This window comes from Triturus cristatus, chromosome 10, assembly GCF_964204655.1.
Source record: "Triturus cristatus chromosome 10, aTriCri1.1, whole genome shotgun sequence".
NCBI classification, from domain to species: Eukaryota; Metazoa; Chordata; class Amphibia; order Caudata; family Salamandridae; genus Triturus; species Triturus cristatus.
Window position 1 is genome coordinate 97,039,606 of NC_140593.1, and position 24,100 is coordinate 97,063,705.

At 50.7% G+C, this 24,100-nt stretch overlaps 1 protein-coding gene across 4 annotated transcripts in view; it reads left to right on the plus strand.

Moving 5' to 3' along the window:
• Positions 1–24,100, plus strand: part of RARB (retinoic acid receptor beta) — a 1,132,713-nt gene that overhangs the window by 839,340 nt on the left and 269,273 nt on the right. For 3 of the 4 annotated variants that reach the window (XM_085630534.1, XM_085630535.1, XM_085630536.1), the window contains one exon: positions 21,081–21,229. In XM_085630534.1, coding sequence (XP_085486660.1) covers positions 21,081–21,229 — 149 coding nt within the window. Of the gene's footprint in view, positions 1–3,572; positions 3,727–21,080; positions 21,230–24,100 lie in introns of those variants that run through there. The other variant, XM_085630537.1, reaches the window with a different exon arrangement.

Below are 24,100 nucleotides of genomic sequence, written 5' to 3' on the forward strand. Positions count from 1 at the left end.
CCCGGCCCGCAGCTGCCGCGGCTCCGAGACAAGCTGTTCCCCACTTCTCGGGCACTTCCGGGAGGCCACGGAAGGCACACACTACGGACTGGAGGGGGTGACCGGCTCTGCCGCTCTGTGGCACCGTCCATACCGGCGAGGAGGGACATTCCGTCTGTCTGGGCTTGAGAGTGGAGACCGAGGTTATGAGAGGACAGCATTCCTTCTGTCGGGGGCTGAGTCGAGGCTGTGAGGGGGCGGCATTCCTTCTGTCGGGGGCTGAGTCGAGGCTGTGAGGGGGCGGCATTCCTTCTGGCTGGGGCTGAGTCGAGGCTGTGAGGGGGCAGCATTCCTTCTGGCTGGGGCTGAGTCGTGGCTGTGAGAGGGCAGCATTCCTTCTGTAGGGGGCTGAGTCGAGGCTGTGAGAGGGCAGCATTCCTTCTGTAGGGGGCAGAGTCGAGGCTGTGAGGGGGCAGCATTCCTTCTGTCGGGGGCTGAGTCGAGGCTGTGAGGGGGCAGCATTCCTTCTGTCGGGGGCTGAGTCGAGGCTGTGAGAGGCCAGCATTCCTTCTGGCGGGGGCTGAGACCGAGGCTGTGAGAGGCCAGCATTCCTTCTGGCGGGGGCTGAGACCAATTCTGTGAGAGGACAGCATTCCTCCTGTCTAGGGTTGAGATGAGGTTGTGAGAGGCCAGCATTCCTTCTGTTTGAGGCTGAGATGAGATTGTGAGAGTACAGCATTCCTTCTGGCGGGGGCTGAGTCGAGGCTGTGAGGAGGCAGCATTCCTTCTGTCCGGGGCTTTGACCTGGGCTGTGAGAGGCCAGCCTTCCTTCTGTTTGAGGCTGAGATGAGGTTGTGAGAGGCCAGCATTCCTTCTGGTGGGGGCTGAGACCAATGTTGTGAGAGGACAGCATTCCTTCTGTCTAGGGTTGAGATGAGGTTGTGAGAGGCCAGCATTCCTTCTGTCTAGGGTTGAGATGAGGTTGTGGGAGGCCAGCATTCCTTCTGTTTGAGGCTGAGATGAGATTGTGAGAGTACAGCATTCCTTCTGGCGGGGGCTGAGACCGAGGCTGTGAGGGGCCAGCATTCCTTCTGTTTGAGGCTGAGATGAGGTTGTGAGGGGCCAGCATTCCTTCTGTCTAGGGTTGAGATGAGGTTGTGAGGGGCCAGCATTCCTTCTGTCTAGGGTTGAGATGAGATTGTGAGAGTACAGCATTCCTTCTGGCGGGGGCTGAGACCGAGGCTGTGAGGGGCCAGCATTCCTTCTGTTTGAGGCTGAGATGAGGTTGTGAGAGGCCAGCATTCCTTCTGTCTAGGGTTGAGATGAGGTTGTGAGGGGCCAGCATTCCTTCTGTCTAGGGTTGAGATGAGGTTGTGAGGGGCCAGCATTCCTTCTGTTTGAGGCTGAGATGAGATTGTGAGAGTAAAGCATTCCTTCTGGCGGGGGCTGAGACCGAGGCTGTGAGAGAACAGCATTCCTTCTGTTTGAGAGGGTTCTTGACCAGTCACTGGGACCCCTCACATGTAAGGGAATCGATAGCCAGCAGTCTCTAGTGGGGAGATATGGCCTGGGTTGGGGTTTCAGTGGGTCTCAAGAGCCCCTCTCTATTAGTAGCGGGCTCCTCTCACCTCTTTTGCATCTTTCTGGGGTTTGCACATTGTCTCTCTAGCCCCTTTGCTTCTGTAGGCCTAACCTGTGACCGTGTGTCGGGTCTTGTGGCTCGACATGGTGCATCCTCAGCAGCCCACAGAGTGTCTGGAGCAGTGACCCTGCCCCAGCTCTCCCGGGATTGCTTGTGGATTCCAGAGCCTGGTCCTCGTGGAGTGGTGCATGTCCTTCCCTGATTCCGCCGTGCATGTCTTTGGCGTGTCCTGCCTCCACTCCCTTATGTCTCCCTCCTCAGTAACATCTTCCTTGTGCAAGGATACCTCCAGTGCCCCTCCAGAGTTTTTGGTCACCTCCATAGGACCTTTTTTTAGGGGAAATCCCCAGTTTGTTGTCTAGAACCTGGCAAGGGGAAGTGGGTGACGCATGCCTGGAGCGCAGAGAGTTTCTCAGGGGCCACTGGTGTGGAGACCCCTGAATTCTAATCGAGAAGTCTTGGTACTGTGCTTGGAAGTCTTTGCCCCATCTTTATACTAAAGTGGCAGACAGGGGTTGTATATTCCAGTAGCTCAGGTTCTGGGCAATTCTGACCTTTCACTAATTTCGCTCAGGCTGGTTAAGACAAGAATGTGTGAGCAGGAAGATGGGTGCGGCTAGGAATCCCCAGGCAGGTGAAAGCCAAAGGAAGGCTAAAAAGGCACTTTAATACCTCCGTCATCTGAGAGGTAAATCTTCCAGAGAACTGTGGGCCAGAAAAGGACAGGAGAACCTCCCTAGCTTCAAAGGGGATCTCTGTCTCCTCTCCTTAGAGCTCACGAGTTTCACCAACAACAAAGTATCCATGGAATATCCTGACGGAAGGCCTGCCATTCTCACCCGGTGTCTGGGCCCCTCCATCCCTCCATCTTAGGTGCCACTTGAAGGCAGCAAATATAAAATGGATCCCAGTGTGGGTATTGCCACCTGCGTCATACATACTACATACACTTATCCTCTACATCTGCCAAACGGTGCACACATGCAACATCCATGCCCCACGTGAGTGGGCGAAGGACTTGGTAGTAGGGGGCGTGGCAGGTTAAGTTGGCAAGAGTAAAGAGGCCAGTGGCTGACTCTCCTGATGTGATGAGCGAGAAAGACCTGATGTACCTGGTAAAGAGGGCACACATGGGTGCCCCTTCAGATCACAGGGCACAGAGCCTGTAAGTCATAAAAGTACTTCATTGCCCACACATGATCGGCATGTATGCTGAGGTAGGGATGCATTTGGAATGAGGGCAAACGCTCACCAGAGACATGCAGGGGACCTTTTTCCATCCCAACACTGCTACCTTGCCCCCACAGCCACCTCCACGTTGGCATGCTGGCCAAGTGGCACCTTGTCGTGTGTAATACCTTCTGCCAGCCGTGTCCTGGGTTTCTTGCCAACGGCGCATTGCTTGCTGGAGCTCTCGAGCCCAATACGTACTATTCTAAAAGCGAAACTACAAATCCCATAGTGCATTGCTTCATTGGCTAAAAACTCCAAAGTGGCTGAAGGTGTCACACACAATGTGGGGACCCTTTGCAGCCATTGATGTGTCATCTTCGGTGGCAGAGAACCAGACCCAGCCGCAAGGGCCCGGATGTTGACGGGAGAAGCTAGGGCTAGTGGTGACAGGCGAGCTTTATTACATGTACCAAATATGAACACGTCTCTATTAGGGCCCTGCCACAAGTAACGGCTGCAGGGTATTAAAACGCGTCTCTCCGCGGCTCCGGGGCAGGGAGTAAGGTGGCCGATGTACAATATCACGCACAGAAGCTCGGCGAAGAAATTCCGCAATGTATTTATAGCGGCGTGAAACTAATAGCGGGGTCCAAATGACTGCTTTATTCCTCCGGAGGGGGAGCGCAAGGGATTGTGGGAATACGTGTGCCCCAGAGAACAGATGAATGGAGAAAGGGCGGGCCGTCGGGTCCAAGCCCAGGGCTCCAAGGGCAAAGGTCAAGAGTTCAAGCCCTCTCTGCGCAGCCGGACAAGCTCACTGAAGTCCGCTCTATGTGCCGCTTGATACCGCTGTATACCAAACGGCTATTTAAAGGTTCCGTCTAGCCCGTTCCACGTTTAACGATGACCTCAGATGTTTGGTTTATTCCAAGGTAAGTCATGTGTTTGATTCTATTACAGAATGAGGATTTAAAAGTCAGTAAACAACACACGCACACACTCTCTCTCCCATCCCCCCCCCCCTCTCACGGGTGTCCCTGTTGAGCCAGCGCCGCCCCCTGGACTCCTGCGGGAACTCAGTGAGGACTGACTCCTGTGAGGGTCTTGCGGGGTCCAGTAACAGGGTCAGAAAAATGTATAAAGAGGTTGGGCCTGCGATAGGTTGCTGTAAACAGGCAAAGGACGTGCAGAGAAGGGATTTTCGGGGCGCTGGAGGTAGGTGGAAGGCCCTGCAGTCCTCCCCAGCTGCTCACAGCCAAAACCACCAATGGCGGTGGTTGGCTTTACTTATGGTAATAAAATATTACTTCATGTTAAAAACCCTAGAAATTCACTGAAAAACAAAGGTGAATGTGATGTTATAGTTAGGTATGGTAATATTATCTTACACCGCATTAAAAAAAAACTCAGTAATTCACTGCAAAAACAAAGTTAAAATGATGTTATAGCAGTTGAAAACATCAGTTTAAACGTAACATTTTAAACTAAAAATACACTTAAATTCAACAGTTATACTTATTTGAAGTAACGATAAATCGTGCACCTCACTGTGCACTGCTTGTGACCTCACATATTGCAACACTCGTGACATGTTCTGTGGCACCATTGATAACATTAATGACGACAACTGAACTGACATCATTGACGACAGCCCTGTGCATGACGGGACGGGACTTATAGTTACTTGGAATAACTTCACCTTTTGAATGTCAGTGTTTATTTCTAGCTTGAAACATTGCATTTAATCTGACGTTTTCAATAGACGTACAGTTTTGTATCGGATCTACCAGCAGGAGACTCCGCTTCCTAAACATGGGAGTTGTTGGGACCCTTTTAAAAAATGGCCCGTGTGTGAGTGTCTGTGTGTGTCCATGCCGCAGCCTACATTAGACGCGAGCCCCCATCCAGAGAGAAGAACTGAAAGGCACAACCTGTCCAGAGTAGCTCTATATTTAAGGGGGCCTGCAGGTGAATGATGTGACAATAGGTCTCAAAGCCCCAAATCACGTCATCAATTCAGGGAACATTCTAGAAGGGCTGTTGGTGATTGTTGATGGATGCAGGACTGGACAGAGAGAACCATGACCCTTGCATGGCCTTTTCAATGATAACAAGGACAGTGGGACTAAATGGGTTGGTTGATCACATGCCAGTGACAAGCTGGAGGAGGGGTTCACCTTTTTCTTGATAAACATGGAAATATTGCGCATTTGCAGAGCCCCGAGGGCTGAGCTAGTAATTCGAAAAATTATTTGATGCCAACTGAATAAATGGACTTCTACACTAAAAACGAGTGCTTGTATTGCGCGCCTATTTGGGCGTGGATGTTTGGTATGTGAATTACTCAACTCACTGGTGACCATCTTATCAACTTAAAAGGGTGAAACAACCAATCAGTGCTGTCGGACTGTCCATCAACCAATCCGGGGTTTGCGAAGCGCACTGCTCACTCACGAGGGTCTCAAGGCACTGGGGCGGGGTGTTCACGCAGCTTCATCTCATCCGAAGAGCCAGGTCTTCAGGCGCTTCCTGAATGCTTGCCATGTGGGGGTTCGTCTGATTCTGAGGGTGAGTTCGTTCCAGGTCTTGGCTGCGATGTAGGAGAACGATCACCCCCACTCTGGCTCGGCGGATGCGTGCTATTTCGGCGAGGGCAAGATCGGCGGATCGGAGGTTTCTCTTGGGTGCGTAGAAGGAGATTCTTTCATTGAGGTATTGGGGTCCGATGTTGTGGAGGGATTTGTAGGCATGGGTGAGGAGCTTGAAGGTCACTCTCTTTTCGACGGGGAGCCAGTGGAGTTCTCATAGGTGTTGGGTGATGTGTTGTTGTCGTGGGATGCTGAGGACAAGTCTAGCTACGGCGTTCTGGATTGTCTGGAGTTCGAGGAGTAGAGATTTGTTCATTCTGGCATAGAGGGCGCTCCCATAGCCCAGTCTGCTGGTTATGAGTGCGTGGGTGATGATCCTTCTGGATTCGGTGGGATCCATTTGAAGGTCTTGCGGAGTATGCGGAGAGTGTTGAAGCATGTGGAGGATACGGCATTGATCTGCTGGTGCATGGTGAGGGAGGAGTCGAGTATGATGCCGAGGTTGCGAGCATGGTTTGTGGGTTTGGGGGGTTCCCTCGAGGGTGGTGGGCCACCAGGTGTTGTCCCATGCTGAGGTGGTGGACTGGAAGACGAGGACTTCCGTTTTCTCTGATTTGAGCTTTAGACAGCTGTTGCCGCTGACCGTAACTTGTGACCAGCAATTTCAAGACATCTCTGAAATAGGACTTGAATCAACCCACTAATGATGGCTTGCCAATTTATTTCAGTTTTATTCTCTCATTGACAAACCAAAGCCATCTGTGGGTTCTTCACAGTCAACTATGTGTGTTTACAGGGTGTGGGGCCATTATTGTGGCAATTGCGAGATGTGGGATTTAGCAATACATTGCGTTCGATTACTAGTAAGCTACATCGTGTGGGTTGTGTGGCTGGAAAGGTGTTGTTTTTATTTTGAGCCTATGTGGAAAGTTTACAAGTCGTGCATGATGACTTCTTTGAACTTGAAACTCCCAAAATCAGCTTCCTGGAAATAAAAAAGCTGTTGACTGTGTGCCAAAGGTTATGGTGAAAATCCGATTTTGTTTCCTCCAGATAATGACCAAGGTGTATAGAGTACCTGTTCCGAGCTGTTTGTCTAGCTCAGGACAAAGAGTGAGTGAGTGTGTGTGTGTGTTTGGGGTGGTGGGTTGTGGGGGGTTACGGAGAGGGATGCATCTACCTACGGTATTCCTTTGTGTTCTGGCGGGATTGAAAAAGTCTTTGTTCTGCACCTGTTTCATGGATGGTGGTGTGAAAGGCGTACCACAATTAAACTCCTCCAATCACCACTCAGTCAGAAAGCAGCGTATCCGAGGTCACGCTAACCTTCTCTAGGTCACGGTCAGGTCATTGGACTGTGGAAGAAGAGACTCAAAAGTTATGCCCATCCCCCCAGCGAGAACGCTTGCTTAAGCCCCCAGACCTCCCTTTCACCCACCCTACCCGCCATCCCCACTCCCCTCCCACCGAAATACTCATTCTGCATTCCCAACGCTTTAGGAATCGATATGTCAGCATTAAGTTTGGACCCAGCTGGAGGTATTTAATTTCTCTTTTTTTTTTTTAACTAAATCTGTACCCTACCAAATCTCGCTCTCTCTCTCGTACGTTTTTGATGTGGTCCAGAAGATGCATTCGCCTACAGACAGGCGAGTCCTATGAGGAGAAAGGAAAGACACCAAATAAGGGAAAAGTAAATGAAATTGACAAGAAAGGCATCAAGTGACAAGCGATGGGTTGACCCAAAGCCCACTCTCATGTTCGGCCCACTCTCATGGTTGGCATTGTACACAATAGGTCTTTGACAACAATAAGCTAAATGCGGTCTAGGCGAGACTTAAAAATGGTAACAGCTTTGTGTGTTAGGAGAGAGGGATGGCTTTACCTTACACAAAGGAGCAGATCATATTATTGACCCAATGACCGGCACATTGAAGGCTGCCATTGAGACAAATATATGTGTCCATTGAAATGAACAAGCCCATCGGTTTTAAATGTTCTTTCAGAAACAGACTCCTGCAAAAAAAGCAATCGAGCTGCAATGAAAAGGTTTCCTTGGATGGAAGGATGTTGCTGACCCTGGTATAGGGCTGCGCTTCCAAGGTTGTAGAATGGACCCCATCAGAGCTCTATAGACCTTGGTTCGGTATAAAATGCCAAAAGTGTATGGGTGGGGGACAGAGGCGCAACTAGGGGGGCTACTAAACATTTCGGGGGGGTGGGGGGTGTAATTCTTCCAGCAATAGGCAGTGTGGAAATGCAGGGGCTCCAAGAAGGGGTGAAAAACAACAAAGCCTCGTTAACAAGTAAATGGTCTTTTAACCCCTTCCCTGCTCATGACGGAACCACTCCGTCATGAGCCACGGGCGCCGTGTGCTCATGACGGAGTGGTTCCGTCATGCTGCGGCCGTTGGCAGCCGCTCCGCCCACGCGGTGCTGATTCCCCGCCTGTGCGGGCGATTAGCGCGAGTGGGCGGAGTCATGACGGAACCACTCCGTCATGAGCACAGCGCGCCCGTGGCTCATGACGGAGTGGTTCTGTCATGAGCTTGGGGGCGCCGCGCTGCCCCCAAACCCCCCCAGCGCCGCGGCAAAATTCGTGCCACGCGAAGGGGTTAAAGACTCATGAAGTACTTGGGTGTGGCTGCAATAAGACAGACGCCAGACCAGCCAGCCCACAGCAGCTCAAGAACTGTCTGTGTGTGTGCCCGGGAAGCTGTCTCAGACCAGGCAGACACACACGACGGGGTGGGGGGCTGCAGCCCTTTGAGCCCTATGGGCATTGCGCGCTGGTGGAAGAAAGGCGGTAGGATGAACATGTCTTTCCATAATTTCTCCTTGTTTTAATAATTTAGGGGGGAATCCATCAATAACTGGCCAGCAGGGAGAGGGGGGGTCATGGTGTGGGTCTCCTTTCTACTTTCTGAACTTTACAACAATTTGTAGATTTTTTCTGGAAGATGTTTGAGTCTGTTCTCTCTGTCTACAATGTTCTAGGTCCTTTCCTGTGAAAATAACCGACTCCTTACCTGCTATATGAGGATCAGCTTGTGCAGACCTGTCTCCAAAGAAAGGAAGGGAGACCCTTCTTAGCTGCTACAAAACGACAGGGATCAGCACCAGTGAGACAGCTCAGTGGGTGTAGCACCTGCTAACGAGATCTGTCCGCTAGCCACAAGTAATTGTTTCAAACCTCAGAAGGGAGCGACTCAGCTTTCCATCTTTTGGAGTAAAGTTTGGGAAGTAATAGTATATTTTAGGTTTAATTCACCATAAAATTTGCTTGCGCCCTTTCTTAACGATGATTGGCGATAGATTCCGAGAGAGGGAGAAAGATGCTGATATTTATGCTTTATGAACCTACAGAGCTACCGAAGGATGATACAAGAACCTCAAAATGGCACGTTGGACCATAATTTATGCATTATGTATTTTTTATACAACCTGTTTAATAGTGTCCCCTGACCAGACACCATCGCCCTCTCACCCCGCCCCCATGATAATAGCCAAATATGCATTTGTTATTAGTTTTGGGGATTTATTTTGCACTTTTGTATAATATTGTAATTCCACTCCTCAAATAATGTGAAAGCTGCAGCTGGCCCTAGTGTAACGACTACACCACAGTGGTGAGACAGGGCGACAGAAAATGTAAAAATAATGACATGCAAAAGAAAATAACAGGAAAATCTTGGCGACTTTTCAGGCAGGGACATTACCATGAGAACAAAAAACAAACCTCCTGTCCGTAGTCTGGCCTCCATGACGAAAACAGACTTTTGCCTTCCAAGGCCTGCCATTATAAGAGCGCGGAGTCGAGTTACAAATACCACAATCCGGTTTGGGAGTTTATGGCTGCGGCAGTCAGAAAACCTCACTGGAACCGCAGCAGATCTGGGTCTAATTTCGTGGACTTCGGTTGAACTGTGTCGTTTCCTTTTGACTTAGTGCCCAGAGCATGCGAGCGGCGCTCCGCGCTCGCCGGCCGCGCCTTGGCCAAAACAAGTTCGAACAAAGCAAGAATCCGGACCTACAAGTCCTCGCAGGGCCAAAAACAATGCGAGCCCGCGGAAAGCTGCCACCAAAAATTGCAACATTTCTGCCATCGCTCCCATCAGCTGAAGCGTCGCCGCCTCTCCCGCCAGGCGGCCATTTTTTATTTTTCCAAATCCTGGCCAGGAAATGGCGGGTGCTTTTCAAAGTTCACCCTCAGGCTGACCCCTCCTAAAGGTACCGTCCAGAAGAAAAAAAATGTGAATTTAATCATCTTGCTGTTTTGTCTAATGAAAGGGATTTCGTGATCGCATCTCTAGATCGCCGGGGGCTGGTGGGGGGGGGGGGGAGTTTAACATGTAAAGCGGCGGAATCTGTCATCGGGGTTTAGGCCAGGGTAAATTAGCTTTTGACAGAAGGAGGCACACTCACCCCCCATCTCTTAAGATGGCATACCTGCTACTTTATCTAACCTTTTGAAAATATTCCAAACATGTTGGGGAGGTTTGAAAGGCGTTATTGTGTGGGGGCGTCCTGTAGGGTCCCCGCTTGGGGTTAGCATCCCTGAGCTGGGCACATACTTGCCTCCATGCGGTGATGTAAATGCAGCACATTCTCCCAGCCAAGGCATGCTGAGATGAGAATCTTGGGCACAATTCCCAGCTCTGTTTCTTTTTGGACTTTATACTTTTTAGGTCTGGCTAGAAGTAATACTAGAACATTTATAGATGAATACTAACAAATTATGAGCAAGGCGGCAGGCAGGAAGTTGCCAACATCATTTGACAGGAAGCCCTCGAGGGCACCATTTCTCTTAACAAGAAGTTATTGTGTGTGTAATTCTTGTCTGTCTGTCTGTGGTTCAGCTGCCACACCACATGACACAAATAGGGCAATGTTTACAGTTTCTTCCTGAGCAAGGCCATAGCTACGGAGTGGCACAGAGGACAGTTTTATTGCAGCCTGAACATGTCGAACATCTTGTGCTCTACATAGAACTGCATAGTGTGTGCATGGAGCCCAGGTGAGACCGGATTACAGAAACTACCATGTGATGGGGAAGGGACGCGAACTGCACACATGATGCGTGTTGTACAGCATCAGACAGCACACACCTAAATTACATCACACATGTTTAAAGTTTGAGACCTGCGTATAGATTAATTTGCCCAGTTTTCCCATTCATATTTTTGAGTGATCGACAGCAGTGTGACTAGCCTTCAGCTTAGGACCTGGGCAGAGAGTGCGAGGCAGAGGGTGAGACAGGCTGGCACAGAATGTTGCATTCCAAGACCTAGTAAGTGAATGGAACAGTTCAACTGAAGGATGCAAAGAATCAAGCCCTGCCACTCACACCGAACAGGCACTTGAAAGGAAGCTCAGTGGGTTTAGCTGCAGCTGTGCTGTTTTGAGTAAAAGATCTGTGCTTTTGTGTCCATCACTACATAGGAGTCTCTTTGCTCACAGCTGCTGTATGATTTCCCGCCTCCTGGAAGACGCCTTTAACTGCTCTGCGTTGCCACCCTTAGAATCAATTGCTAAAGGGGTGTCATTTTAAATAAATAAAAATATGACCTGCATGTCAGCACACCTTAAGGAATGAGGTTTATCATAAGCCTTGTGCCACACCACGAAGCGGACCAGAAAATGGTGTGGTCAGCCCAGTGAGATACACCAGAGAGATCTTCCCAGATCCCCCACCGGGGTCAGTCTTGGGGTACATGTGGGGGTACCTGTTAACATCCAAGAAAAGAGCCTTTTGGGGTTAAATTGTTTCACTAAGGTGTGTTTTCTCATGAAAGAACTAAGCATAGAATGTTGTACCTGAAGAAGAAAGTAGAATGCATTCCTGGCTTTCGTTTTTGCCCCACCCCGGCCCCCCGTCTTCTTGCTGCATTAAACCCCAGGGAGCTGGAGTGGGGTCAGCAGCAATAGAGGTGATGGTTGTTCTTTGCAAACCAGCAGCCAATGGCGCCAGCCCTCCCCCTCCCAGCGGGAAAATAGCCTTTGAGATGGATGATGATGACCGTTTAAACCAATCAGAATAGGCAAATGTCATGATGGGCAGTATCCAATGTGACAGAGAGATCCGAAAGAATAGGTGCGCGGACACTGAAATGGCGCAGCGCATCTGTGACTATCCCCAGTTACGACTGGTGCATCTTACACTCTACAAAATATTGAGAATGTGGTGCAGATGTTGATTCCCAAGAAGCATTTGGTACTCACTCTGATCTAAAGTTAATTTTTAGCTCTGGCTTGAAAGTGAAGGCGTCTGCTTGACCTTATGTTACCAACGATTTAAAGTATACATTGAGTGGGCTTTGGCTGCACCCACAGGAGTGTTTCTCTCTCACCATACGCCTTCGGCCGTAAGCAGGATGGGGTTGGCCTAATGGCCTGTTCTGTGGCTGTGTGCATCCAACCCCTTGCGGGCAGATAACCTTATACTGTTCACGGCATTTGGCTATGCCCAACATGGAGTTGGCTGCAGGGACTGGCCTGTGACCAGGCCCTGTGTCCAACCTCTCGGCAGGCAACCTGCGCCACACAGGGCCTTCGCAGCGTGGAGTTGGCCGTCGGCCAGGCTCGTTTTCAAACTCCTCTCCTGCACACGAGCTATGTGTAGCGGGAGTTGGACACAGGGCTTGGCGCTTAAAGCCCACAGATCGAATGAATGAATATAAACGGTGTCCTTTTAAGTAAGGCAGAACTTCATAGTTTGTCAAAGGGACAGAACACCAAAATATAAACAGTGGGCCTATTGGCTTTATGAAGGGGCAGTGTATCAACATATATTAAGTATATGTACAATAATAATAATAATGAAATGTATATTTCATTACTTCAAACAGTTCAATGTTTAATAAAAGTGATTGTCTGAGCAAAATTCAATACATCTTTATAAATATGTCTTTAAGTCTTTTTTGTGAACATTTTTCAAGCTACAAAGTGCAGCATAGACCCTACCACAAGGGGGCGCTGCACTCCAGGTGAAGTGCAAAGAGCTTCAGCTAGGAGCGTTTTTAAAAATATGGTAAGCTCTCCTGGGTTCATGGATTTGATGACCCAGAAGACTCACTGCTTTTTTTTTTGTTGCTTAGGGGTTACTGTACTCCTTGCAGCCCCCCACAACATGCTTGTTGGGGCCTCTGCTCCTTCTAAGGACACCACCATGCTTGAAAAGTATGTTTAAAAGACCTAGCAGGGCATTATGGGTGCTCATTGCATGGAGCTCTGAATAATAAATGGGCGGCTCCTGACACACATTTATTATATATATTCTTTTAGAAGTATATTTTGGGTGACCCAGGTGTCTCAGTGCCCACCTGGGATATCCAGGTCTTCATTTTATTTGCAGAAGGCTGCAGGAGAGAGCCCCTGTGACCCTGCAGGCTCACTGCAAGCTGCCCACTATATTTTGGGTGTCCTAGGTGTCCCGGTGCCAACCCGGGACACATAGGTCTTTAAGTTCTGCTGACGGCTGCAGGCCCAGAGCCCTTGCAGCCCCACAGCTCCCTGCAATCGTCAACCCATAAAAAAATAAAATCTTGGTGCCCCACGTCCAACCTGGAGCACCCCACACCATTATTTTTGTGGAGGGTTATGGAGAGTGGGGCCCCAGGACCCCAGCACTCTACTGGCTCCCTGCTACTGCAGGAGCAGACTTCTTGTTTTTGTTTATATTTTTAAGTGGGTTGCGCGCCCTCGCTCTAGGCTGCTGGAGGAGGCCCACGGGACCCAAAGCCCCTCCGTGTCCTCTGGCTGCACCCATCCTGGTTGCAGTGTGAGCTGGCATTGCTCCCACCCAGCGGTAGCATCTTTCCGTTTGCTCCCACCGGAGGGGAGCAAATCTGTGTTTTCCCTGCCTGAGAAAGAGGGCAGGGAAAAGGTTGTCTGTTCCCGCTGGGTTGGAGGACATGACACTTTCCCTGCTCGCGCTCTCGTGGGGATGATAGGGTCTGGGATCCCCTGGACACCATCCTGGACCTGGGGAATGGGGTCTCCTGGGCCATAAAATGGCTCAAGGAGGAGGGCCAAGCACCCCACTCCCCATTTTCAAAGTTTCAAGACTGGTGATTGGGGTCCTTGGGGCCTTGTTGAGGCTCGGATAAGGTGTGCATTATACCCCCTCCCCTGATTATAAATTCAGCCCCGGACATAGGGTCTTGGGGCCTTAAAGAGGCTCTAAGAAGGGGCTGCATGCTCCTATCTCCTTATTATAAAATCGGCCCGGGCATTAATGCAGGGATAAGATTTAATAGTCTTTAGGTGTTGAGGGCTACACTTATAAATGAAAAAAAATAAACGTTATAAGGAATTAAAATTAATGACTTACAAATTTAAAAATAAATAAATATTTTAATCTAAAATTAAGGTACATAACCCTATTAGACTGAAATTATGGTAATCGTAAGTAATCCGAAATAATGGCATTTGAAGTGTGTGACTGTGAAATAGCGTCACACTGCCGGCTGGATGTGACCAGAGAAGGGAGTAGTGTGGTCTCACAGGAGCAAAGACGCTGCTAGCAGGGATTTCAAGTGCGCATGTTTGCATTCCGTAGCCGGACACACAGAGGGCGGGTCTTGGATTCAAAGCAGGCGCGGTATATTCCGGTTCCTCCCGGGAGTACTTGATGGATCCTAATTGAATTTACAGAGACAAATAGAGTATTGATCTGAGAGGCAGGAGCATGGAGACAGGAACTCGTTAGAGATGTGGCTCTACTCCCCCTGCAAACCAGACACCTTTTGAACACAGTTATCAAAGTAGCCATCTTTGTATCGTCTGCAATCGGTCTCCTTGACAGGACGGCATGTCCAGGTATTGTAATAAATGTATAGTACTTACTACCCCTATGTGGTGTGCTCAAATGGTTGTGCTCGCAGGTCGCAGGCTACACCCTATGGGTGTGTGGTTGGAAGAGCGTTGGGCTATATTATCAAGCACGGCGTTAAAATTGAAGCGGCGATAATGGGCTTGATAATAAGCCGCAGAGAATTCCCATAGAAGCCCATGTTGACACCAGAACCTGGGCTTCTATGGGAATTCACAAGGGCATATTATCAAGCCCATTATCGCCGCTTTAGCAGCAGTACTCTGTCGCTAAAGCGGCGATAATTTTAACGCCGTTTCTTGATAATATGCCCCTTAGTCTTTGCTTTGAGCCTATGTGGGAAGTGTTTCCATGTTGTGATGTCCACGAGGTTGACTCTCATGGTATAGGCCGTAGCGCATAGTAGTGTGATGGATGAAGTAACGTGAGAGCTAGAAGCGCCATTTTTAAGATATGCGTGATGCTGGCAGCTCTGATTAGCTCTGCAGGCCCATTTGCTGTGTTGATACTTTCTCATCTATGTTTATGATCAGATTTCTTATGTTTACTGTGGCTGGAAGTCGTCCAATAAGTGGCATTATGTATCCGAGGAGGGATCGGCGCTCTGTCTTTATAGACTTCATCCCAGTGCTTCTTTTTATGATGGCAATTAGGAGATGTTCAGTGAAGTGACTCTCGGAATGGACTGCGCTATCGTTATCCTTTTAGTCGTCATGCGGTGTCGATGCTCAGAATGTAACTATTTGGGACCCGTAAGGTGGACTATGTTTCGAGTCCTTTGATGACCAGCGGTTTTTGGTATATCTCTCCGGCCTATGGGGATGAAAGCGTGCTTCTGCCACCTGTATCTGTGGCCTCCAGTTGTCAGCAAGTTTCCATGGGTCCTTTCCTGTTGACGATGAGCGATCAGGTAACCACTGGTATATGAAGAGATATGGCGACCTGGATTATATCCTGTTGATACCGGGAGGACCACCATAAAGACTAGTCAATTAACAGTCCTCAGTCTTGTGATTAGAAGTAGAAGGTAGGGGTGGCATAGTTTACTGTGACTGTGAAGTCTTGGGGGAGGGGGGGGGGCCAGGCAAGGTGCCACAGAAAAAGAAATAAGGGGGCATCTTTGGGAAGCCAACAAAGTATGGCCAGCTTTGCAAGGCCACAGCGCTGCCATGATGGAGTACCTTTGTGAATGCCATACTGCCAACATCAAAAACGTGAAACGCTAATTGCCTCGGACGGGAAATAAATGGTGTGCTGAAGACCATGTTGTGAGAGTGATGTGCCACCTAGCACTCCCCCTCCAGCTCTAATCCTCTGTCACCTAATTACCTACAGCTTTAAGTCCCACTGTGGCACCCATGTTTGCCACCACTCTGCCTGCATGTTTACCTACATCTTAAAGCCTCTCTGTGGCAGTCACCTTTACCACCACCCTGCCTGCATGTTTAGCTACATTTTCAAGCCCCTCCGTGGCACCCATGTTTACCACCACCCTGCCTACACTCTTACCTACATCTTTAGGCCCCTCTGTGGCACCCATGTTTATCACCACCCTGCCTGCACGCTTACCTACTTCTTTAGGCCCCTCTGTGGCACCCTTGTTACCACCATCCTGCCTGCATGCTTACCTACATCTTTAGGCCCCTCTGTGGCACCCATGTTTACCACCTTTGTGCCTGCACGCTTATCTACGTCTTTAGGCCCCTCTGCAGCACCCATGTTTACCTCCATCCTGCCTGCACGCTTACTTACTTCTTTAGGCCTCTCTGTGGCACCCGTGTTTACCACCATCCTGCCTGCGCACTTAGCTACATTTTTAGGCCCCTCAGTGGCACCCTTGTTACCACCATCCTGCCTGCACGCTTACCTACATCTTTAGATCCCTCTGTGGCACCCATGTTTACCACCACCCTGCCTGTATGCTTAACTACATCTTTAGGCCCCTCTGTGGCACTCTTGTTTACCACCACCCTCCCTGCACACTTACCTACATCTTTAGGCCCCTCTGTGGCACTCATGTTTACCACTACCCTGCCTGTACTCTTACCTACATCTTTAGGCCCCTCTGTGGCAACCATGTTTACCACCATCCTGCCTGCACGCTTAGCTACATCTTTAGGCACCTCTGTGACACCCATGTTTACCACCACCCTGCCTGCACGCTTACCTACTTCTTTAGGCCCCTCTGTGGCACCCTTGTTACCACCATCCTGCCTGCACGCTTACCTACTTCTTTAGGCCGCTCTGTGGCATCCATGTTTACCACCATCCTGCCTGCACGCTTACCTATTCCTTTAGGCCCCTCAGTGGCACCCATGTTTACCTCCATCCTGCCTGCACACTTAGCTAAATTTTTAGGCCCTTCTGTGGCACCCTTGGTACCACCATCCTTCCTGCATGCTTACCTTCTTCTTTGGGCCCCTCTGTAGCACCCATGTTTACCACCATCCTGCCTGCACGCTTATCTACTTCTTTAGGCCCCTCTGTGGCACCATTGTTACCACCATCCTGCCTGCACGCTTACCTACTTCTTTAGGCCTCTCTGCAGCACCCATGTTTACAACCACCCTGCCTGCACGCTTACCTACATCTTTAGGCCCCTCTGTGCCACCCATGTTTACCACCACCCTGCCTGTATGCTTACCTGCATCTTTAGGCCCCTCTGTGGCACTCTTGTTTACCAGCACCCTCCCTGCACGCTTACCTACATCTGTAGGCCCCTCTGTGGCACCCATGTTTAGCACCACCCTGCCTGCACGCTTACCTACTTCTTTAGGCCCCTCTGTGGCACCCATGTTTACCACCATTCTGCCTGCACGCTTACCTACTTCTTTAGGCCCCTCTGTGGCATACATGTTTACTACCATCCTTCCTGCTTGCTTACCTACTTATTTAGGCCCCTCTGTGGCACCCTTGTTACCACCATCCTGCCTGCACGCTTACCTACTTCCTTAGACCCCTCTGTGGCACCCATGTTTACCACCATTCTGCCTGCACGCTTACCTAGGTCTTTAGGCCCCTCTGCGGCACCCATGCTTACCACCATCCTGCCTGCACAATTACCTACTTCTTTAGGCCCCTCTGTGGCACCCATGTTTACCACCATCCTGCCTGCACGCTTACCTACTCCTTTAGGCCCCTCAGTGGCACCCATGTTTACCTCCATCCTGCCTGCACACTTAGCTACATTTTTAGACCCCTCTGTGGCACCCTTGTTACCACCATCCTGCCTGCATGCTTACCTACTTCTTTGGTCCCCTCTGTGGCACCCTTGTTACCACCATCCTGCCTGCATGCTTACCTACTTCTTTAGGCCTCTCTGTGGCACCCATGTTTACCACCACCCTGCCTGCATGCTTACCTACATCTTTAGGCCCCTCTGTGGCACCCATGTTTACCACCACCCTGCCTGTATGCTTACCTACATCTTTAGGCCCCTCTGTGGCACTCTTGTTTACCAGCACCCTCCCTGCACGCTTACCTACATCTTTAGGCCCCTCTGTGGCACCCATGTTTACCACCACCCTGACTGTATGCTTAACTACATCTTTAGGCCCCTCTGTGGCACTATTGTTTACCACCACCCTCCCTGCACACTTACCTACATCCTTAGGCCCCTCTGTGGCACTCATGTTTAGCACTACCCTGCCTGTACTCTTGCCCCTTCGTGGCACCCATGTTTACCACCATTCTGCCTGCACGCTTAGCTACATCTTTAGGCACCTCTGTGACACCCATGTTTACCACCACCCTGCCTGCACGCTTACCTTCTTCTTTAGGCCCCTCTGTGGCACCCTTGTTAACACCATCCTGCCTGCACGCTTACCTACTTCTTTAGGCCCCTCTGTGGCATCCATGTTTACCACCATCCTGCCTGCACGCTTACCTATTCCTTTAGGCCCCTCAGTGGCACCCATGTTTACCTCCATCCTGCCTGCACACTTAGCTAAATTTTTAGCCCCTTCTGTGGCACCCTTGGTACCACCATCCTGCCTGCACGCTTACCTTCTTCTTTGGGCCCCTCTGTAGCACCCATGTTTACCACCATCCTGCCTGCACGCTTACCTACTTCTTTAGGCCCCTCTGTGGCACCATTGTTACCACCATCCTGCCTGCACGCTTACCTACTTCTTTAGGCCTCTCTGCGGCACCCATGTTTACAACCACCCTGCCTGCACGCTTACCTACATCTTTAGGCCCCTCTGTGGCACCCATGTTTACCACCACCCTGCCTGTATGCTTACCTGCATCTTTAGGCCCCTCTGTGGCACTCTTGTTTACCAGCACCCTCCCTGCACGCTTACCTACATCTGTAGGCCCCTCTGTGGCACCCATGTTTACCTCCATCCTGCCTGCACACTTAGCTAAATTTTTAGGCACTTCTGCGGCACCCATGCTTACCACCATCCTGCCTGCACGCTTTCCTACTTCTTTAGGCCCCTCTGTGGCACCCATGTTTACCACCATCCTGCCTGCACGCTTACCTACTCCTTTAGGCCCCTCAGTGGCACCCATGTTTACTTCCATCCTGCCTGCACACTTAGCTACATTTTTAGACCCCTCTGTGGCACCCTTGTTACCACCATCCTGCCTGCACGCTTACCAACTTCTTTAGGCCCCTCTGTGGCACCCATGTTTACCAGCATCCTGCCTGCACGCTTACCTACTTCTTTGGTCCCCTCTGTGGCACGCTAGAAAGGTATTCATGATTGTTACTGTCTTCAAGTTTCATGATTGTTACTGTCTTCAAGGTTCATGATTGTTACGGTCTTCAAGGTTCATGATCGTTACTGTCTTCAAGGTTCATGATCGTTACTGTCTTCAAGGTTCATGATTGTTACGGTCTTCAAGGTTCATGATTGTTACGGTCTTCAAGGTTCATGATTGTTACGGTCTTCAAGGTTCATGATCGTTACTGTCTTCAAGGTTCATGATTGTTACGGTCTTCAAGGTTCATGATTGTTACGGTCTTCAAGGTTCATGATTGTTACGGTCTTCAAGGTTCATGATTGTTACTGTCTTCAAGGTTCATGATTGTTACTGTCTTCAAGGTTCATGCTTGTTACTGTCTTCAAGGTTCATGCTTGTTACTGTCTTCAAGGTTCATGATCGTTACTGTCTTCAAGGTTCATGCTTGTTACTGTCTTCAAGGTTCATGCTTGTTACTGTCTTCAAGGTTCATGATTGTTACTGTCTTCAAGGTTCATGATTGTTACGGTCTTCAAGGTTCATGATCGTTACTGTCTTCAAGGTTCATGATTGTTACTGTCTTCAAGGTTCATGATTGTTACGGTCTTCAAGTAGAGCCGTCGACAGCACATCACTTGCACTGGACATGCACCCTAAGTTGCAAGTGTAGGTTATGTGGGGCCGCCGGGAGGGTGGGTCGGCCCTGGTGACTTGGAATGCCGCTGTGCACAGACCGAGCCTGGCAGTCATTATCTGACTCCTAGATAGAGGGCTTTATTAGCAACAGACAGCTTCTGGCCGGTGGCTCCTGAGCGTGGCATGGTCGTGATAATTAAACCTCTATTTGTGCCCCGTTCTGCTTCTACCCGCTGTAGTTCATTTTCTTAGCCACTGATTAGAACTCCCATGACCCTTTCCTGAACCTCATGTGTGTTTCACTGGCCGTGGTACACACCTCATGTGGTACACTGAACCTGTGGGCAACCTCATTCTGCAAAGCATCAGTGTGTGAATGAGTGGATGGGAGGTCAAGGGCTATTGAGCAATGTCACCAGAATCCCTGTAAAGGGCTAAGCACAAAAGGGAGCAAGATCACACAAATTGGTCCAGGTGCGAAGCTGAGATTGAGGGGCTGATGTACGACCGTTATTTTCGGTCGCAAACGGGAAGTCGGCCTGTTTGCGACAGGAAAATGGTCCAGCCCCATGTAAAAAACATATTTTGCGAGTCGCTAACCTATCAGCGACTCGCAAAATATGGTTTGCAACTCGCTATTAGGAAGGGGCGTGCCAAGTGCGTCCCTTCCTAATAGCGAGTCTGACTGCATTGTATGATTGCTTTGCGACTGCATATGCGGTCGCAACATACTCGCAGTTTAGCACCCTTTTCAAAAGGGTGGTACGCCACTCGCCAATGGGAAGGGGTCCCCAGGTGACCCTTCCCCTTTGGGAATGGGTGGGAAAATATTTTTTAAGAGCAGGCAGGTGTCCCAGGGACCACTGCCTGCCCTTAAAAAAAGAAACTGAAAAGTTTCCTTTTTTTTTTAAATGCAGCCTCTTTTCCATTAAAGACAACGGGTGCATTAAAAAATTTAAAAACTGCTTTATTAAAAAAGCAGTCACAGACATGGTGGTCTGCTGACCCCAGCAGGCCGCCTTCCCTGTGAGTGCTAGCCATTCCCAATAGGGTCACAAATTGCGACCGCCTCATGAATATTGATGAGGCATGCATTTTGCGACCCCATTGGGAATCGCAAACAGTGTCTGAGACACCGTTGTACATTCACTTTTGCGAGTCGAAAATTGACGCAATGTTCATGTTCGTACATCTGAATCTGTAGCCATCTCATTCCAAAGACAAAGTTAAGATCCAGGCAAAAGGTCCTTCCAACAGAGCGATCAACAATCATCACACACGGGGCCTCTTTAAACTCACAAATGATGCGAGAAAGACAAGTTCACTATTGCAGAGATACAGGGTCGGTTTAAACAGAAAGGAGAACAGGGATCAGATTAACTTACAACAAACCTTCCACAGAGCTCAGAATGTTGAAGCACATTCTTTTTTAAACTGCCTACTGTTATGCCAATACCCTAAAGGTGGTACGGTTGTGTGTGGGTTCTGGCCGAGCTGGGAGCTTATGTCTAAACTGTGTTGTTTTTGTCTTTCTTTCTAGCGATCGAAACCCAGAGCACGAGTTCAGAGGAGCTGGTTCCGAGCCCCCCGTCGCCGCTGCCACCCCCGAGGGTTTACAAGCCATGTTTCGTGTGCCAGGACAAGTCGTCAGGGTACCACTATGGTGTCAGCGCGTGCGAAGGATGCAAGGTGAGTGTGGGACAAGATGGCTCTGTTCAGACGTTTCACTTCACTGCATAGTGCAGTGCGAAAAGCTTGTCCATTGTCAGCGGGGGTTGCTGGGCGGTGGCACTCTCAGCTGGGATAGCGGGGCACTCTTGGCATGGGTTGCAGGGCTGTGGCACTCTCAGCTGGGATAGCAGGGCACTCTCGGCATGGGTTGCAGGGCTGTGGCACTCTCAGCTGGGATAGCAGGACACTCTTGGCATGGACTGGTTGCAGGGCTGTGGCACTCTCAGCTGGGATAGCAGGGCACTCTCGGCATGGGTTGCAGGGCTGTGGCACTCTCAGCTGGGATAGCGGGACACTCTTGGCATGGGTTGCAGGGCTGTGGCACTCTCAGCTGGGATAGCAGGGCACTCTCGACATGGGTTGCAGGGCTGTGGCACTCTCAGTTGGGATAGCAGGACACTGTGGGCATGGGTTGCACGGTGGTGGCATGCTCAGTGGAGGTTGCAGGACTGTGTACCTCCAGCAGGTGTTGCAGGACCCTCTCAGCAGGGGTTGCAGGGCTGTGGCACACCCAGCAGGTGTTTAAGGGCTGTGCCACATTTGGCTGGACTTGAGGGGCTATGGTAGTCTCAGCAGGCATTGCAGAACCCTCTCAGCAGCGGTTGCAGGGCTGTGGTACTCCCAGCAGGGATTGCAGGGTTGTGGCACTCTCAGCAGGGGTTGCAGGGCTGTGCCACTTTCAGCAGGAGTTGGAGGGCTGCGGCATTCTCAGGAAGTGTTGCAGGGCATTCTCAGCAGAGATTGCATGACTGTGGCACTCTCAGCAAGTGTTGCAGGGCTCACTCAGCAGGGGTTGCAGGACTGTGGCAACCCTAGCAGGGGTGCATGAGACTCTCAGCAGGGGTTGCAGGGCTGTGGCACACCCAGCAGGTGTTTCAGGGCTGTGCCACATTTGGCGGGAGTTGTGGGGCTGTGGTCGTCTCAGCAGGCATTGCAGGGCACTCTCAGAAGCGCGTACAGGGCTGTGGCACACCCAGCAGGTGTTTAAGGGCTGTGCCACATTTGGCGGGAGTTGGAGGGCTGTGGTAGTCTCAGCAGGCAGTTCAGGGCACTCTCACCAGCGGTTGCAGGGCTGTGGTACTCTCAGCAGGGATTGCAGGTCTGTGGCACTCTCAGTAATTGTTGCAGGGCACACTCAGCAGGGGTTGCAGGACTGTGGCAATCGTAGCAGGGGTTGCTTTGAGACTTTTAGTAGGGGTTGCAGGACTGTGGCAATCCTAGCGGGGGTTGCATGAGACTCTCAGTAGGGGTTGCAGGACTGTGGCATTCTCAGCAGTGGTTGCAGGGCACACTCAGCAGGGTTTGCAGGACTGTGGGAATCCTAGCAGGGGTTGCATGAGACTCTCAGTACGGGTTGCAGGACTGTGGCACTCTGAGCTGGGGTCGCAGGCTGTGCCACTTTCAGTGGTAGTAGGAGGTTTGTGACACTCTCAGCAAGTATTGCTGGGCACTCTCAGGATGGATTGCAGGGTTGTGCCAGTCTCAGTAGGGGTTGGATGGCAGTGGTTGTCTGAGCAGGTGTTGGAGGACACTTTTAGTAGAGGGTGCAGGACTGTTGCACTCTCAGCAATGGTGCAGGGCTGTGGCACTCTCAGCAGGGGTTGCAGGACAGTTGAACTCTGAGCAGTGTTACAGGGCTGTGCCACCTTCAGCAGGAGTTGGAGAGCTGTGCCACTCTCAGCAAGTGTTGCAGGCCACTCTCAGCAGGGGTTGCAGGACTGCAGGACGGTTGCACTCTCAGCAATGGTGCAGGGCTGTGGCACTCACAGCAGGGGTTGGAGGACTGTTGCACTCTCAGCAATGGTGCAGGGCTGTGGCACTCTCAGCAGGGGTTCAAGGTTGGTTGAACTCTGAGCAGTGTTCCACGGTTGTGCCACCTTCAGCAGGAGTTGGAGAGCTGTGCCACTCTCAGCAAGTGTTGCGGGGCACTCTCAGCAGAGGTTGCAGGACTGTTGCACTCTCAGCAATGGTGCAAGGCTGTGGCACTCTCAGTAGGGATTGCAGAATGGTTGCACTCTCAGCAATGTTGCAGGGCTGTGGCACTCTCAGCAGGGGTTGCAGGACGTTTGCACTCTCAGCAATGTTGCAGGGCTGTGACACTCTCAGCAGGGGTTTCAGGACTGTTGCACTCTCAGCAATGGTGCAGGGCTGTGGCACTGTCAGTATGGGTTGCCGGACGGTTGCACTCTCAGCAATGGTGCAGGGCTGTGGCAGTCTCAGCAGGGGTTGCCGGACAGTTGCACTCTCAGCAATGTTAAAGGGCTGTGGCACTCTCAGCAGGGGTTGAGGGACTGTTGCACTTTCAGCAATGGTGCAAGGCTGTGGCACTTTCAGTAGGGGTTGCAGAATGGTTGCCCTCTCAGCAATGTTGCAGGGCTGTGGCAGTCTCAGCAGGGGTTGCCGGACGGTTGCACTCTCAGCAATGTTGCAGGGCTGTGGCACTCTCAGCAGGGGTTGCAGGACTGTTGCTCTCTCAGCAATGTTGCAGGGCTGTGGCACTCTCAGCAGGGGTTGAGGGACTGTTGCACTTTCAGCAATGGTGCAGGGCTGTGGCACTCTCAGCAGAGGTTGCAGGACGGTTGAACTCTGAGCAGTGTTACAGGGATGTGCCACCTTCAGCAGGAGTTGAAGAGCTGTGCCACTCTCAGCAAGTGTTGCAGGCCACTCTCAGCAGGGGTTGCAGGACTGCAGGACGGTTGCACTCTCAGCAATGGTGCAGGGCTGTGGCACTCACAGCAGGGGTTGGAGGACTGTTGCACTCTCAGCAATGGTGCAGGGCTGTGGCACTCTCAGCAGGGGTTCAAGGTTGGTTGAACTCTGAGCAGTGTT